The sequence below is a fragment of the Macaca fascicularis genome, chromosome 11, assembly GCF_037993035.2.
Source record: "Macaca fascicularis isolate 582-1 chromosome 11, T2T-MFA8v1.1".
Classification (NCBI taxonomy): domain Eukaryota; kingdom Metazoa; phylum Chordata; class Mammalia; order Primates; family Cercopithecidae; genus Macaca; species Macaca fascicularis.
In genome coordinates this window covers 30,457,857-30,476,951 of record NC_088385.1, presented here as the reverse complement: position 1 = coordinate 30,476,951, position 19,095 = coordinate 30,457,857, and the positions used below count along the sequence as shown (strand labels likewise).

The window sequence follows — 19,095 nt, the reverse complement described above, 5'->3', positions numbered from 1 at the left end:
AAATCAATCAACAATATCACTGAGGAAAATGGAAAATTATAGAAAATTATAGAAATTAAAGGAAAATCTTTAATTATAGAAATTAAAGATTGTTTATTTGCTAGTATATAATGTAAAAATGGTTGCATAGATTTTCAACAAATTTCTTTAGTGTACTTCGAAGATTCTGGCTTAAAATACAGGCTACAGAGAGTATAAAAGTTAATATTTTGAGGGTCCCAGGAGGCACCTCAAAGAGGTAGTAGTCACCCTCCAGACCAATCAAAAGCACATCAGTCAGGGCTCCTTGGAGAAATGTTGATTCTAGGAATGGGACAGGGAAAGAGCCCAGAGCACTTTGGAGTGCCAGAAAGTAAGTAATTGCTTAAAATACAAATGATGGGAGCATGGCAAAGGAACAGAAGAGCCAGTGGAAAGAGTTCCCAATGGTTAAACTCAGAACAATTTGAGCAAAAAAACATGTTTTATTGGATTATGACGCATAGTATAAAATAAATACCCATGAGTCCATACTGATATAAATGATTAAATAAATAGGGAGGAACAAACAAATTTGCCATATAAAAGGACTGTAAATAATTTATGTGACATTTCCTTCTCAAAGAAGTGGAGCATACCTCCTGATCCTTAAGTGTGGGCTCTGCATTGTAAAACTTTCTTCTAAAGAGTACAGTATGGAAAAGAGGGGAGGAAGTATAATTTTATGGTGAAGAAAATGGACAAGTACTACCTCAGCCAGGTATCAAGATTAGCATCATCACTGACAAATCATGGCCAGCACAGTGACTCACTGTCTGTAATCCCAGCACTTTGGGAGGCTGAGGCGGGACGATCACTTGAGCCCAGGAGTTCGAGACCAGCCCTGGCAACATGGCAAAACCTCATCTCTGCAAAAAACACAAAAACTAGCTAGCCGTGGTGTCTTGTGCTTGTGGTCCCAGCTACTGGGGAAACAAAGGTGGGAGGATCACCAGAGCCTGGGAAGGTCGAAGCTGCAGTGAGCGGTGACTGTGCCACTGCACTCCAGCCTAAGTGACAGAATGAGACCCTGTCTCAAAAAAACAAACAAAACAAATCATCTTAATAGCCTATACTCTTGATATGATGTGACAAGAATGGCACTTTACTTCTGGGGTTTTTCTCCCCAAACACACAACAAATTGAAAGACATTCTACCAAATATATAACTAGTACTCCTCAAAACTGTTAAGGTCATCAAAAACAAGTCAAGTCTGAGAAACATCACACCCAAGAGAAACCTAAGAAGTTATGATGACTAAATGTAACGTAGTAAACTGGATGGGATTCTAGAACAGAAAAAGCGTGTTAGAAAAAAAACTAAGAAAATCTGAACAAAGTAGGGACTTCAGTAACAATAAATTCAATATTGATTCAGTATCAATATTAATTCACTAGTTGTGACAAATATACCATAGTATATTTTAAGATGTTTACAACAGGGGAACCTAGGTCTGAAATATAGAGGATTCTCTACTATTCTTGGAACCTTTCTGCAAATTAACCCTTTCTGCAAATTAAAAACTAAAATAAAAAGTTTAATTTTAAAAAAGTGTATCAGGTAACTGCTCCATGACTGCTGTGTGAAAAAGATACGCCATGTGTACCAAATTTCTTTGACAAAGGAAACAAACAGTGGTTTCAAATACTAAATTAGAAGTTCCTAGGACAGACCCTTGGAAGTGCAATGGCACGTGGCGTGATCCAGGTGAGTAACAGCAGGATCTCATATTTCTCCAGAGCAATACGGCATCTGAACAAATGATCCTAAGTAAAATTCTAGCACAGCAAATCAGTGGTAGAATAAAAGAATGATACACCATGAACTGACCAGGATTCAGAAATGCATCAGTATACTGAAAACCTATTAATGTAATTTATGACTTCAATAATTCAAAGGAGGTAATTTCATAAATGCTAGTAATCTAAGAATAGGATACACCATTAACATAACAAACATTATATTATCTCACCGAAATCATACCTCATACCTGAGGTTAAACACTAGAGGCAAAGACAAAGTATGGAACAGCATAAGGGACTACAGAAATGTGATTTCAGAAATTTTATCTAATGCAGAAGACAAAAAGAAAAAACAAGCTATGGATACTTGAAAAGGGGAATTAAAACTACCATTATTTATTGATTATTTCTTGAGAAACTTCTGAAAGAATCAACTGAGAAGTCCTAGCATCCAGATTATGGTCTGTAAACACCACTGTCCAATGACAGGTGTTAGGGCTCCTTGAGAAATGGCTGATTCCAGGTCCGGAATAAGAAATTTATAAAAATGAGCCTGAACCATCTTGTGTCAAAATACAAAGAAACTTTCAAATGCTAATGGATTGTAACAAAAGGACACAGGAACCAATTTAAAAGAGTTCCCACTGGCCAAAGTTAAGATAGATATACTTCAAGGATCAAAAAGGATAATGATTTTGCTTGACATCCACCCACAGATTACTTGTTCAAGGGAAAAGCAAAACAACAAAAATCTTCACAAAGGAATGATTAGGTTGTCAGCTTCTTAGCCAAGTGCTCAATTTCAGCATACCAAGAATGAGGCAACCAGACTTTACGTGCCCCTGATGCAATATAAAATACATGGCATTATCTATAAAATATTCTGGCCAAACATATTTAACTGGAATCTTATCAGTCCTTTAAATCTAACGTCCAGGTTATGTGAAATACAGGAGATAAAGAAATATGGTAAATGACATCCAGATGCAATGGGGCCAATTCAGAAGGTAGGAAATGTTACAGGATAAAATACCTGCCTCTTTAACCAGTCAAATTCATCAGGAAGAAGGGAGGGAGGTGGAGTTGTTGGCCATTCCAGATGACATAAGATACATCATTATCAAATACAATGGTCTTTGACGGGATTCTGGTTTAAATAAAAGAGCTTAATAAATACCATTTTGTAAGGCAATAGGGGAAATTTGAGTGTGGGGTAGATATTTTAGATAATATTTGGGAATTACTGACAATTTTGTTACATGTGTTAATAGTATTAGAATTAAATAGGAAACATCTGAATTCTTAGAGATAACACACTGAAATATTTTAGTGTGAAACATTAGGTGTCAGAAATGTTAAGGTACTTAGATGTGTATGTATGTGTATGAAGCAAATTTGTCAAAATATTAATTACCAAACCAAGATGCCATGTGCATGGGTATTTATTATATTAGCCTCTTTCTACTTGTCCATACATTTGAAAATTTTCATAATAAAAAATTTAAAAAAGAGAATTTGGTAAAGTAGCCAAATGAAAAGTTAAAAGGTAACTATATGACTTTGATAAGGGTGCCAAGACCATTCAAAGGGGAAAAAATAGTCTTTTCAAAAATGGTACTGGATCAACATGCAAAAGGAATGCAAAAGAATGAAGCTGGACCCTGGCTTCACACCATATGCAGTTAGCCCTTTGTCTGCACGGGTTCCACATTTGTGGATTCAACCAACAGTGGATTGAAAATATTCAGAAAAAATAACAATACAACAATTTTTAAAATACATATTCTTAAAATACAGTATAACAACTATTTACATAGCATTTACATTGTATTAAGCATTATAAGTAATCTAGAAATGACTTAAAGTATATAGGAGGACGTACTAAGTTATATTCAACATTCAAATACTATGCCATTTTACATCAGGGACTTGGGCATCTGCAGATCTAAGCATCTGCAAGCGGTCTTGGAACCAATACCAAACAGATACTGAGGAACAACTGTATGATAATTAACAAACAATAGGTCATAGATCTAAATGTAAGAGCTAAAACTATAAAACTCTTAGGAAAAAACACAAGAGTGAATCTTTATGACCTTGAATAAGACAATGATTTCTTAGTCATGCGCCACTTAACAATATTTTTTGACAAAGACATGGCTAGGTGATTTTGTCATGTACAAACATCATTGCCTACTTACACAATCCAATGTGGTACAGCCTACTACAAACCTAGACTACATGGTATAGTCAATTGCTCCTCGGCTACAAACCTGTGCAGCATGTTACTGTACTAAATACTGTAACAATTGTAACACAATTGTACTTGTGTATTTAAACATATCTAAACATAGAAAAAGTGCAGTGAAAATACAGTCTTATAATCTCTTGGGACCACTGTTGTGTATGTGTTTATCATTGACCAAAACATCATTATGCAGCATATGACTTACATAAATTGGACTTCATCAAAATTAAAACTTCTGTGCTTAAAAAAGGACACCATCAAGAAAGTAAGAGGACAACCCTTTATTAGAAAAACATTTTTCTAATAAAGAAAACCACTAAAAAGCCTAAAGGTTCCATAATACAGATAAATTATGGTAGATCTATATTATGAAATTATTTGTATATCACTTCAGTCTCAGAAAAAAAGCTAAGTTTGAAGTGATCAACATTACACCCACCAGATTCAAACACTGTCTTGGTACATAACAGTCTCTCATTTATACGTTATTCTACGTAGCCATTAAAATTAAATTAGGTTGGGTGCAGTGGTTCACACCTGTAATTCCAGTGCTTTGGGAGGCAGAAGTGGGAAGATCACCTGAGCCCAGGAGTTCAAGAACAGCTGGGCAACAAAGTGAGACCCCGTATCTACAAAAAATGTAGGAAAATGGGCTAGGCACAGTGTCTCACACCTGTAGCCCCAGCCACTTTGGAGGCTGAGGCAGGACAATGGAGCCCAGGAATTGGAGGCCACATTGAGCTATGTTAGTGCCACTGCTCTCTGCCCGTCAGATTCCATCTCAAAAAAATTCAAATTAAAATTAAAGAATGTTTAATATTATTGGGAAATGGTTAATTCTTGTTAAGTAAGAGACTGCTGAACACATACAGTATCATCCTATTAATATACACACAGGCAGGCTGTATGTACTAAAATGAGCTACTATAGTTAACAGTGGTTACAAATGATAGATTTATGGGCAATTTTATAATTTTTTTTTTTTTTTTGAGACAGAATCTTGCTCTGTCGCCCAGGCTGGAGTGTAGTGGCGCGATCTTGGTTCACTGCAACCTCTGCCTCCCGGATTGAAGCAATTCTCCTGCCTCAACCTCTAGAGTAGCTGGGATTACAGGTGCCCACCACTATGCCTGGCTAAATTTTGTATTTTTAGTAGAGACGGGGTTTCACCATGTTGGCCAGGCTGGTCTCGAATTCCTGACCTCAGGTGATCCACCTGCCTCGGCCTCCCAAAGTGCTGGGATTACAGGCATGAGCCACCGTGCCTGGCGTATAATTTAAAACTTGTATTTTCCAAAATTTCTGTGATAAATATTACAGTTTTATAATCACACATATCAAGTACATTTTTTTTTCTTTTCTCTTTATTTTTAGAGATAGGTTCTTGCTATGTTGCCCAGGCTGGTGTCAAATTCCTGGGCTCAAACAATTCTCCCACCTTGGCCTCCCAAAGTGCTGGGATTACAGGCATGAGCCACTGTGCCAGCCACCAAAGACATCTTTAAATAATGTATTATAATGATTCTTATTTAAAACAAAAAATGAAAAAAACTCTTACTCTTAAGACTACTACTCGTGCCCTGGGGTTCCGAATAGATGGTCCTGATGAAACATAATCAGTGCTGTCAATTTCAATTGGAAAATGCTTCTCACATTTCTCATCACTGTCCAGTGCGGCTGGCCACTCAGTGCAAAAATCTGAGAATAAAAGAAATAATTTCAATTACACTTTTGCAAGTAAATTCTCATTGTAATGCATACTACTAGACAATACCAAATTATTGAGATCATTGCCAGGTCACATGAAAGAACAGATTCTCTTCTGCACTTTACATATATACCATCATCCCTTATCCCTTTTCCTATTAGGTACATGCTAAATTAGGCAATTTAATCAGGGAATTCTTTGGATATTTCAGGTTTGATGGTAGTGGTATTTTCAGTTAAAAGGGAACTATGCCTTGATGGAAGCTGATTATAAGCTTTGCACATATCTGTTATTGGACAGTTTACTTCCTCCGTACCAACTAAAAGCAAACAGTTTATAGTACCCAGAGCATTACTGTTTTCAAAAAAGTAACAGATAATATTAATTACTAAAGGTTACTAAAAATCAGCTGAAAGGAATTGAAAGCTCTCAAAGAGCCCTGAGAAGAAACTGAGATGGAGTTAACAGTCGTTTAGAAATCTGGCTGAATAGAACCTCAACTCAAACAGGTACAAAAGCCTAAGCCCTTAAATGGATTCTTGTAAGAACTGATATTTCTTCTGTGTGACTTCTATGTGCCAAGGGGGCTAAATGGAAAGAAGAAAGCTTTGTCCTCATATCTGGGCAAGACAGCATAGACAGGAAGTGGGATTGGGTCTGAGACCTAGGTCACAACAGGAGCTCCAAGCACTGTGAACATGCCTTCTTGTTATCTTCATAGCATGTTACCTTCATAACACAGAAGTATAAACTCAGGCCCTGAATAGGAAAAAAAAAAAAAAAAAAAAAAACTTAAAGGAAAAGAGGTAGCTCCCAGCCTCTTCCAGGTATCAGAGCTGATTTCATCTTGCCCTGTTTCAATCAAGTTAGCATGGCAGAGGACTTTCAGCTTGAGATGAAAATTTCTGGCACTATCAGGCTGTCCACAATGGAAATCTCATTTCTTACACAGCCTCACTCTATGAACAGCTAAAAGCAACTGGCTTTTTGGGTCAAACATATTAGACTGCATACATGCTTCCTCCAAAAAAGCACAACTGCAGAAGAGGCTGGTCATAATCACAGGCAGACGTGGGAGCTCTTGTAGGTGATAATCTAAGGGACAGTGAGAACTATTTTGCCAATAACATTTCCTTGGGCTAACAATTTTCTTATGCTAACAAATTAAATATAGTTCACTCCATTCCTTGAACACTGTTTAAAAGATCAATACCCAGTCGTTTTGAGGGGAAAAAAGTATCTTTGCAATTAACATCATTTTAACATTTAAAAAATATGAACAGAACAAGATTGTTGAGGCTGAATTTCATTCCCATCATGAACTTATTCCAATATCCTGCACTACAAGATGCATCACTGCCAAGCACTTTGTAAGACAGACTAGTTTGGGGAATTTTGTGAGCTCTTGGGTTTGCACTGACTCTTTTTCTTTTCTTTTTTTAGAAACTATGAATAAGTTATTTCAATCACCAAATAATAATTACAGTTTTAAAATTAAATTACCTAAATTATATGTCTAAAAAAACACAGCCAAATGGAAAATAAGTAACAGATTCCTATTAGCCTTTACTCATCTGATAGGTAGAGCAATAGACGAGACTTTGGAAGACCTTGGTTTGTATTTAACTTCTGCCACTGATATTAAAGTTTTGGTAAATTACCTAACTTTCCTGTGCTTCAGATTTTCCATTTGCAAGTTAGATATAAAATCTGAACTGACCTACTTTGAAAGAAAACTGAGAAGAAGTACTTGAAAAGCCTTTGAGTTATTCGGAAGACGCAATCTAAATCCGGAGACTGGCAGCAAGTGCAAAGGAAAGATTAAGACACTCGTTTAAGTACTATAAAATAGAATGCCACTCTTCTGAATGTGCTGTATGAAAGTCTTTCACTTAATTTTTTTTTAACTTATTTTTTATTTTTATGTGGTTTTGAGACAGGGTCTCACTCTGTTGTCCAGGCCCACCTCAGTCTCCAGAGTAGCTGGGACCACAGGCATGCACCATCACACTCCAGCTAATTTTTTAATATTTTTGTAGAGACATGATCTCACTATGTTGCTGAGGATGGTCTCAAACTACTGGGATCAAGCAATCCTTTCTCTGTGGCCTCTCGAAATGCTGTGAAATTAAAAGCATGAGCTAACATGCCCTGTCAAAAGCCTTTCATCTAAAAATAAGGAAGTATTACAGAAATATTTTATTAAAATTACAAGTTTCTAGATTATAAACACACATTTAAAAAGAAGAAACACAGAATTTTTCACAGTGCAATGCCATTTGTTAACTGGCTTTACAGATGATCAAATAGTAATACATGACTTGTGCCAAACGGGACACAAATTTGTTATTTTATTTTTTTATTTTTTGAGACTGCGTCTCACTTTGTTACCCAGGCTGGAGTGCAATGGTGCGATCTGAGCTCACTGCCGCCTCAACCTCCTGGGTTCCAATCCTCCCGCCTCAGCCCCCAAGTAGCTGGGACTACAGGCACGTGCCACCACACCCAGCTAATTTTTTTGTATTTTTTGTAGAGATGGGGTTTCACCACATTGCTCAGGCTGGTCTTGAACTCCTGAGCTCAAGCAATCCACCCAACTCATTCTCCCAAAGTGCGAGCATTACAGGTGTGAGCCACCATGCCCAGCCTGGGACACAAATTTGGAAGTGATCAGTTTTAGTCTAATTCCAGGCACAAATGCATATAGAAACACATACTCTAAAGGGATAGAAAAGCATCCCAATGTCCCAAAAGACCAAATAAATGAAAGGAAACATATTTTTCCTCCCTCATTTCAAGAGTAAGGTTATTATTCCTATGTTTCAGGACCTCTTTATATAGTCTTCCTTATATTTTTAAATGGAAGGCCCTTTGAAAAGCTCAAATTTAATCATAATTATGTTTACCACTCCACATCTCCTTCCCAGCATAATCAAGATACTTGTGAAGTGTTTCTAGGTTTCATATTCTTTCCTGAAAAGCCTTAATAAGTATACTGAGCATGTATATACAACACCTTTAAATCAGTATGAGTATATTAAGACTTTATCCACAGGCACCAACTCCTGAATTAATCTAATCAATCATAACTATCAATGAGAACTTAAATTGGAATATGTACATAATTATAAAAACATACACAAAACCATGAGTTAAAAAATGTTATTTGCCTTTACCTCCATGCATGCAGAAAGGAGAAGGAGAAGTAGTAATGTAAGTACATGAAATCTATGTTTATACCTAGGAATCAATAGGTTTTCAAAATCAAGAAATCCAGAACTGAAGGTATAATCATAGTCCAGTGATTACTTGTTATTTTATAAATACACATACACACTACAGAGAGTATGTAAGTATATATAAATATATATACTACATATAGAGTATTTATTATAAATAAAAGCATATATACATAAATAAATGAGGGGCTGGTAAAGAAAGCACATAAGGCTAGTGCTTTTTCATCATAAACTCTTTTACTATTTGATTTACCACATGCATGTGTCATCCATTTTTTAAAATTTTCAATAATTTCTTCAAGATAATTCTTCTCTGCGAAGTATCTGCAACATTTACTTCAGTCTTCTTAAGTGCATGTTTGTTTTCTTTTTTTTTGAGATGGAGTTTCCCTCTTCTTGCTCAGGCTGGAGTGCAATGGCGCGATCTCAGCTTACCATAATCTCTGCGCTCTCCCGGGTTCAAGCGATTCTCTTGCTTCAGCCGCCAGAGTAGCTGGGATTACAGGTGCCTGCCACCATGCAGGGCTAATTTTTTTGTATTTTTAGTAGAGACAGGGTTTCACCATGTTGGCCAGGCTGGTCTCGAAATCCTAACCTCAGCGGATCTGCCCACCTCAGCCTCCCAAACACCTGCTCGGATTACAGGTATGAGCCACCATGCCCAGCCTTATGTGCATGTTTTCTAAAACTCAACAGTAAGTCCCTAACCTACCTGTGAACAAGGATCATGGTTTCTCATTATTATTCCTAATACCTTGTAGTAGTTAGCAAAAACAATTTGCAGACTTGACATGTAACAATTCACTGAAAACAACTTAATATAAGGCTATACAGTATATTAGAAAAGAGATTCTTAAATTTATGTTCAAAGTCAATATAAAGTTCATATAAGAAAATAACCACTTACCTTTAAGGGCTTCACAGTGCTTTTTAATTGCTACAGGAGTCAAATGCAGAAAATTGGGAATCTTAAATAGAGAAATTTAAAGGATAAATTAGCTAAATGTCTTAAAAACATGAAAAAGATAGTTTTCTGATAAAACTAAATCACAGGCCCAGTAAAACATGCAGTAAATAAATTCTGGTTTTTTACAATAGTGATTTTCTGTCACAGATGTTGTCAATTCAAGAAATACATTTCTTAAAATATAAATTCAGTACCAAGTAATTTACAGTGATACCTGGGTTTGTCTTCAGATCATATAAATCTTTTGTCTTTTACCAAGCATCTTATAATGACAATCATAATGAAAAAAACTAAACATCATTTTATACTATTCTTCCTGCCACAAATCTACAGGTATACATGTATATTTCCTTTATAAAACTGAAAGGACTTAAGGACATAGATCATTGTTTGTTTTTTTGTTTTTCTTTTTTTTTGAGACAGGGTCTCGCTCTGTCACCCAGGTTGGAGTGCAGTGGCACAATCTCAGCTCACTGTAACCTCTGCCTCCCAGGCTCAAGCAATTCTCTTCCCTCAGCCTCGCAAGTAGCTGGGATTACAGGCATGTGCCATCATGCCCTGCTAATTTTTGTATTTTCAGTAGAGACAGGGTTTCACCATGTTGCCTAGGCTGGTCTCAAACTCCTGGCCTCAAGTGACCCGCCCGCCTTGGTCTCCCAAAGTGCTGGGATTATAGGTGTGAGCCACTGTGCCCGGCCAGGATATGGATCATTGTTTAATCATCCCAAGTCCCCTGGACTGCATAGCATGACAGTATTTCCACTTTGTACATAAGAAACATTTTATGAACTAATAAGTGAAGCTAGCAAATCATAACTGGATAGTTTAATGAAGTTAGGAATATATTTATGATGACATATTAAAAGGCTAATGAATCATTCACAGTGTGAATGAAAATTCAGGAAAGGTCAGAGATTTGATTCCTTCAAATAAGTAATTAGCATTTATTAGGTCATTTCTTGAATAATGTTAAACATCTAAAAGAGCTTAAAGGCTCATTTGGAAAGAAAGTGTAAACAAGTCGAAAGTTACTCAAGAACTATGCCAGGTATCTTGAGGGCTCATCAGAAAATGTTTTTTGTTCTTGAGACGGCGTCTCGGGCTGTTGCAGTGGCGCAATCTCGGCTCACTGCAACCTCCGCCCCCTGGGTTCAAGTGATTCTCCTGCCTCAGCCTCCCGAGTAGCTGGGATTACAGGCATGCGCCACTACACTTGGCTAATTTTTTTGTAGTTTTAGTAGAAATGGGGTTTTGCTATGTTGGCCAGGCTGGTGTCCAACTCCTGACTTCAAGTGATCCACCTGCCTTGGCTTCCCAAACTACTGGGATTACAGGTGTGAACCACCACACCTGGCCAGAAAATAATGTTTTAATCAAGAGAAAATAGGCACTGAAAACTGGGATTTGGGGATAGGCAGCTTCATTTACTGTACTTTTTGGTTTTTTCCTTTTTATACATTTTAAAAATTATAAACTCTAGTGTTGAGGGGCTACTTTTAATAGATCACAGTGACAGACTTTTATTTTTGAAACATGAACGTATAAACCTCAAAAATCATAAAAGGAAAAAATAACAGACAATTTGCATGGACTTACATAGGCACAGTTCCATGCACTTTACATATGTTAGCTCAGTTAATAAGTTTATTCAATGACACCATCACTACAAATAAATGGCATGCATTAAATGTTTGGATTTTTATGTTTATTAAAATGTCATTTACAACCATTAGCATTATTGCAAATATACTGCTACTCTCTCACCCAGTAATTCTCCAAAGATCTCTTTGAACAAAATTCTCTTCTTTTATTCAAAGAAAACATTTGTTTTCCTTGATGTACGCTTTCTTGTGTCTTCACATTCCTATTTCTAAATTTCATTTCCCGTCTCCAGCAACAGAGTACCCGTTCTCCCTGTTCCCATCACCTTTTAGCAAACTTTTGTTTTTCAAAGACTCTCATCTAATGGAAAACAGTTCATTTTCCTTTGTATAACTTTCATCGTATTTAAGAAACCATCTAAGACATGCATTCCCAGACTAAGCATTTATATTTTCTTTAAAACACCCATCATAATTATACATGCTATCAAAGCATTTACCTTAACCTATTTTGCTTTAAGCAATAAAGTTAAATTTGGTAGACTATAATAATAATACTAAATAATATTCTACCTTTATAGACAGAAAAAATTTAAATTCTTTTTTTTTTTTTTGAGACGGAGTCTTGCTGTGTCGCCTAGGCTGGAGTGCGGTGGCACGATCTCGGCTCACTGCAAGCTCTGCCTCCCGGGTTCACGCCATTCTCCTGCCTCAGCCTCCCAAGTAGCTGGGACTACAGGGGGCCCCGCCACCTCGCCCGGCTAATTTTTTGTATTTTGAGTAGAGACGGGGTTTCGCCGTATTATTCAGGATTGTCTCGATCTCCTGACCTCGTGATCCCCCCACCTCAGCCTCCCAAAGTGCTGGAATTACAGGTGTGAGCTGCCATGCCCGGCCCCTCTTTTTAAACTGGAAGTTTTACCTCCCAATTCTCAATCTCAAACTAGGTTATTTCATTTTTCTTAATTCCACTGGTAAGATGCAATATAGAAAAGATATGATAGGCTGGGTGTGGTGGCTCACACCTGTAATCCCAGCACTTTGGGAGGTTGAGGAAGGCATATCTCTTGAGCCCAGGAGTTCGAGACCAGCTTGGGCAACACAGTGACCCCCGTCTCCAAAAAGAAGAGATACAATAGAAAAAGGTCACAAGGGAAGCCACAAGATTGACTAATTACATTCTTTTTTTTTTTTTCCTGAGACAGAGTCTCACTCTGTTGCCCAGCCTGGAGTGCAGTGGCACCATCTCGGCTCACTGCAACCTCCACTGCCTGGGTTCAAGCAATTCTCCTTCCTCAGCCTCCCAAGTAGCTGGGATTACAGGCGCCCACCACCACGTCTGGCTAATTTTTTATGTGTTTTTAGTAGAGACGGGGTTTCACCATGTTGGCCAGGTTGGTCTTGAACTCCTGACCTCAAGTAATCTGCCCACCTCGGCCTCCCAAAGTGCTAGGATTACGGGTATGAGCCACCGCGCCCAGGCAAGTAATTACATTATTGAATGCCTAGGATTCTTTGAGTATCCTTTACCACTGATAATCAAAATCAACACCTATTATTATCTGGTGTTGTATAATAATATACCTATTATATTATTTTAAACAATTTTAATTAAAATACAGTAAGCTGCTATACACTGAACATTGAAGCATAAGAGAGTAGAAATGGGGGTAAGATCAGCATTTATTTCTATGTAAGTCTGAGTCAATGAATCAGCAATTTGTCTTACCTTTAAAAGTTCTAAATTTCCCTCCTTTGCCATGGGCACGCCCCTTTTTACTGGATAACCCATTCGAACAGGAAGAGGTACTGCAGAGGGTTTAAATGGTGCTGCAACTGGGTAAACACTAGGCCAGTCCTGGTCAACAGCCATTTTCTCTGTCCTAGGAGGTAGTGCCTAAGAAATATAAAATCATTTAGTATTTTAAATATAAAAACATTCTTTAATTTTTAAAGAATTTTAATTTTAAAGCAAAAAGCTACAATTATAAGAAATAGAGGCAAAATTGCAACATATGTAAAATCTGACCTCCCACAAAGCTGCTGCTGTCCAAATTCTAAAAACACTAAATATAGCTAAATATCTTTGCACTGTTTCTTCACACCCTCTGGTAAGGGTCCCCTTTAATATCACATTTTCTTCACTAAAAATTTCTTTAGACTTTCAGCAAAAATTTTTTCATTTGGCTTATGAAAGGGTGAATTAACAATACATTTTGAAATAATTTTTCAAACTTCTTTGATGGAAATCAGTAGCACGAGGGGACATTAAGTACTTAGAAGTAAAAAGAAAAAGAAAAAATAATTAGGGTTAAACTGATTGAATAAATACATAATGAAAAATTATATGTCTCCTAGGCCCAGAGAAAAACTAGTACTCGATAGCTTAGTCAATCACATTAACATTTATTTTTCATGGCATCAAATACTAGGGGATGGCCCACATACAAAAGTAGGGTTTATAGTGGCAAAATTCAGCCAGGCCCCACCTACACAATATCAAAACCAGTGTAGTCGATGTCCTAGAAGCAGGTAATAGTCCTGAGGAAATGACTGCTCTTGATTATTGTAATTTGATACCATTTAACTTCCAACTAATGTGTCTTTGTTCTGACACTATGCTGACCAACTGACCTTATAGTTTAGATTCCTCCACAGAAGTAAGGAATCCAAATGTCCACACGGTGAGACTAAAACTAGTCAGAATATGGCCAGGTGCAGTGGCTCACCCCTGTAATCCCAGCATTTTAGGAGGCCTGAGGCGGGTGGATCACCTGAGGTCAGGAGTTCAAGACCAGCCTGACCAACATGGTGAAAACTCCTCTCTACTAAAAATACAAAAATTAGCCGGGCATTGAGGTACGTGCCTGAAGTCCCAGCTACTTGGGAAGCTGAGGCACGAGAATCACTTGAACCTGGGAGGCGGAGGTACCAGTGAGCCGAGATTGCACCACTGCACTCCAGCCTGGGCAACAGGAGTGAAACTCCGTCTCAAATAAACAATAATAAATAAACAAACTAGTTATATTAATGCATAAGTCCCAGGCTGCAGGACTTAAGATAGCATTAGAAATTGTTCCGGCCGGGCGCGGTGGCTCAAGCCTGTAATCCCAGCACTTTGGGAGGCCGAGACGGGCGGATCACGAGGTCAGGAGATCGAGACCATCCTGGCTAACGCAGTGAAACCCCGTCTCTACTAAAAAATACAAAAAAAAACTAGCCAGGCGAGGTGGTGGGCGCCTGTAGTCCCAGCTACTCGGGAGGCTGAGGCAGGAGAATGGCGTAAACCCGGGAGGCGGAGCTTGCAGTGAGCTGAGATCCGGCCACTGCACTCCATCCAGCCTGGGCGACAGAGCGAGACTCCGTCTCAAAAAAAAAAAAAAAAAAAAAAAAAAAGAAATTGTTCCACATTCTGGTTTATACACCTGTTTCCTGGGAGTTCCTCAGTAAGTTGACCTCTCAAAGATGATCTATTCTCTGGGTACTGACAAAAAACAAAGACTAACCTCTCTCAGGGCTATGGTAATCATCCAGTAAACATGACTTTGTGAAGTCTTCTCTGGCAACACCCTTCTGCCTTATAATGAGCACGTGCCTCATTTTAGAACTCTAGAAACCATTAAGATGGTAGAGTACATGAACTTTTTACCTTTCTTCTTGGAGGCCTTTCATTTCTGGATGTTCCTTCTTCTGTACGTAAAAGAACACAATAAAGGGAATTTTATCATGTCAAGTTAGTTGTTCAACATCAATCATGATCTCATTATTCTAACACAATTTAAGGTATTCTGTAACATAACAATGAAACAACTTTTTTTTTTTTTTTTTTGGTAAGCTCAGGGACCAAAATCATCTTAATGAAGACTAAAAACTGGAAACAGAGGGAGTGTTGGCGTGTCGCCCAGGTTGGATTGCAGTGGTGTGATCTCAGCTCACTGCAACCTCTACCTCCCGGGTTCAAGTGATTCTCCTGCCTCAGTCTCCTGAGTAGCTGGCACTACTGGTATACCCCACCATACCCAGCTAACTTTTGTATTTTTAGTAGAGATGCAGTTTCACCATGTTGGCCATGCTGGTCTCAAACTGCTGACCTCAAGTGATCCACCTGCCTCAGCCTGCCAAAGTGCAGTGGGCAGGTGTGAGCCACCATGCCCAGCCCCAGTAAGGAAAATTCTATAGTTATTTGAATTGCCAATACAGTGAATTCATCATCTAAAAAATGACTCTTACAGAGTCTGTCAAGTAAGACAACTTTTTAACAAATAATTTCAATTAAGCGATAAATATTATGAACACATATAGCAGGGAACTAAACCTAGTCAATTAGTTGGTGTGATGGTGAATTTTTTCTTTTTTATTTTTTGAGACAAGGTCATCTCATTCTCACCCAGGCTGGAGTCCAGTGGTGCCATTTCGGCTCACTGCAGCCTCGAACTACCATGGTCAAGTCAATCCTTCCACCTCAGCCACCCAAGTAGCTAGGACTAAAAGCATGAGCACACCTGGCTAATTCTTGTAGAGACAGTGTTTCGCCATGTTGCCAGGCTGGTCTCAAGCTCCTGAGCTCCAGCGATCCACCCATCTTGGCCTCCCAAAGTGCTGGGATTATAGGGGTGAGTCACCATGCCCAGCCATGATAGTTAAGTTTAGGTGTCAATTTGACTGCATTGAGGAATACATAGACATGTGGTAAAGCATTTATTTCTGGGCATGTCTGTGGGGATGTTTCCAGCAGAGACACACACGTGAGTCAGTGGAGTGAGTGAGGAATACCTGCTCTCAATGTGGGTGGGCATCATTCAATCAGCTGAGGGCACAGAGAGAACAAAAAGGCAGATGAAAGAAGAACATCTTCTCTCTCTCTCTCTTCTGGACCTGGGACACTCTTCCCCAGCCCCTGGACATCAGAACTCCAGGTGCCCCAGCTTTTGGACTCCAGGAACTTGCACAAGCAGCCCCGAGTTCTTAGGCCTTCAGCTTTGGCCTGAAAATTACATGGCTTCCCTGGTTCTGAGGCTTCTGGATTTGGACTGACATGGGCTTCCAGCTTGCAGACAGCCTATTGTGAGGTGAGTTAATTCCCCTAAAAACTCCCGTCACATGTCTATATATCTACATCTACAACTATCCTATCCTACATCTACGTTCTGTCTCTCTGGAAAACCCCAATACAGTTGGGGAAAATCTCCCTGAGAAAGTGCACTTTAAGCTAAAACCTGAAAGATGAGCAGGACATAGCCATGCAGACAAGCAGGTGAGAAAAAGTGTTTTGACAGAGCGAGAGCACATGGAAAATCAAAGTGAACAAATTCAATATGGCTGAAGTTTAAGAACAGAACAGAGAGACAGAGAGAAAAGAGGCTGAAGACACTTAACAAGCTTCTTAACTATAATGCATCCTTGGCAAAGCTTTTTTTCTTTTTTTGAGATAGGGTCTCACTCCCGTCACCCAGGCCGGAGGACAGTGGTGCGATTACAGCTCACTGTAGTCTCAACTTCCCAGGCTCAGGTGGTTCTCCCACTTCAGCCTCTGGAGTAGCTGGAACTACAGGCATGTGCCACCACGTCTGGCTAATTTGTATTTCCAGTAGACACGAGGTTCCACCATGTTGCCCAAGCTGGTCTCCTGGGCTCAAGGGATCCACATGCCTCCACCTCCCACAGTGCTGGGATTACAGGAATGAGCCACCATGCTCAGCCCCTTGGCAGGGCTTTTGATTTTCTTCTTCCAGTCTTCCCAACTCGTGTAAATGGAATCATTTACAATTGCTAGGACATCCAATTGCTCAGGACAAAAATATAACAGGATTTTTTTGAGACTTGTCCTCAAGCCCCACATCAAATCCATCAGTAAATCCTACAAACTTTACCTTCAAAATATATTGCAAATACAACCACACCCCCTTCTCCACTATTACTTTAATCCAAGTCACTATCATCTCATTTTGACTACTACAACAGCCTCCAAACATGTCTTTGGCTTCCACTCTTACCCCAGTAAAGCAGCCAGTGATCTTTTAAAAATGTAAATCACGTTATATCAGTTCCCTGTTCAAAGCCTTCTGATATAAAACCCAAGCCAAAAATCCAAATGAAATGTCTACAAACTCTGGAGAGATCAGATCATTATTTAACTAACTCTCTGACGTCTTATACTACCGCTCTCTCCTCTACTCACACTTAGCTCCTGCCATGTTGTCCTTCTTCTGTTCCTTGATCACACCCCTCAGCTTGTTCTCAACTTTTGGCCTTTGCACTTATAGTTCCCCATGCCCCAAAGGCTCTTTCCCCAGATCTCTGCATGGCTTGGGGCCCTGTTCAAATGTCACTTCCTCAGAAAGATCTTTCCTGACTACCCTATGGCCACTACTCCCCACAAATCCACCATTCTCAATACTCTGCTTTATTTTTCTTCATAGCATTAAACCCTATCTGACATCTTATTTAGTTGTTTGGTTGTTTATACTCTTGACTTCCCCACCTTGCTGTATCCCCGGTGAGTGTCCAGAACACTGCATAGTATGCAATAGGTGTTAAATATTCCAAGAGTGAAAGAATGAAAAATTAAAAACAGACAAATATTAGACCTATTAAGAGCCAGTATTTAGGATTAATGAATTTATACTTTATCTGAAAACAATGGGTAGATCTTGAACATGGGAACAGCAAGACAAGATCTAAGTTCTGAAAACCTCATTTGGCTGTTGTGAGAATTCAATGTAGGAGAGAGCAAGAAGGGAAACAGGAAACGAAAAAGAAACTTGTAGAAATGAGATGGCCATCGGAACTAGATAGTTGGTAGTATAAGGAGAGTAAAGTAGAGATATAACAGGAAATAGCACAGGTAGAATCTGCTGATTGATTAGACTCACTCCAGCCATACTTCTATCACAGCGCCTCTCACTCTACACAGCACTTCTCCGTTAATAAATCTGTATTTTCCACTAGACTCCTCCGGGGTAATCACGCTATCAAGCATCCTTATAATCTCTGTGAAATGCAGGTCATCAACGCCTGTTGAATGAAGGCCGCCCATTTGGTTGCCTGGAATTCAGAGCAGCAATTTGTCCTAGCACAACCGTATGACTCTCTTAATGTTTGGGGAAATCCACAGTTCATCACTGCCGAAGCCGGATAAGCAATACAGAGCACCAGTAACCTGTGCCAGGGACTGCGGGCGGGGGCAACACGGGAGCAGGTCACGGGGAAGGGGGATGTAAGCTTTCTGAGCAAACGCCCAGAGCACCCAGGGCAGAAACAGGCGACTAGGAGCCGGGCAACGCCGGCGCAGAGCACAGACCTACGTCCACGGCTTTCCTACCAGACCCGCCTGGCAGCTGACGCACCGGCCTCCCTCGCGCGGCGCTGGCTCAGCCACCGCGGCACCCTTCATGGGGCCGGTATTCCGCTCTTGCACCTCTCCCAAAGCCCGGAGAAGACGAGACAGACACTCACGCAGGCCACGTCTCGAGACCGGAGTGACCGGGGACACGGCGGTGGAGAATGCACGCAGAGTCCTTGCTCTCAACCGCAGAGACACCCATGCCGGGAGCGCGGCGGCCGCCATGACT

At 39.4% G+C, this 19,095-nt stretch overlaps 1 protein-coding gene across 3 annotated transcripts in view; it reads right to left on the bottom strand.

Moving 5' to 3' along the window:
* The window catches only part of MRPS35 (mitochondrial ribosomal protein S35), a 42,291-nt gene extending 23,196 nt beyond the window's left edge, over positions 1-19,095 (bottom strand). For 2 of the 3 annotated variants that reach the window (XM_045364914.2, XM_074006498.1), the window contains exons 1-5: positions 18,980-19,095; positions 15,174-15,214; positions 13,254-13,421; positions 9,864-9,924; positions 5,568-5,707 (exon numbers count right to left, since the gene is read on the bottom strand). In XM_045364914.2, the coding sequence (XP_045220849.2) occupies positions 5,568-5,707; positions 9,864-9,924; positions 13,254-13,421; positions 15,174-15,214; positions 18,980-19,091 (522 nt within the window). In that variant the 5' untranslated portion in view covers positions 19,092-19,095. The remainder of the gene's footprint in view (positions 1-5,567; positions 5,708-9,863; positions 9,925-13,253; positions 13,422-15,173; positions 15,215-18,979) is intronic. The other variant, XM_005570451.4, reaches the window with a different exon arrangement.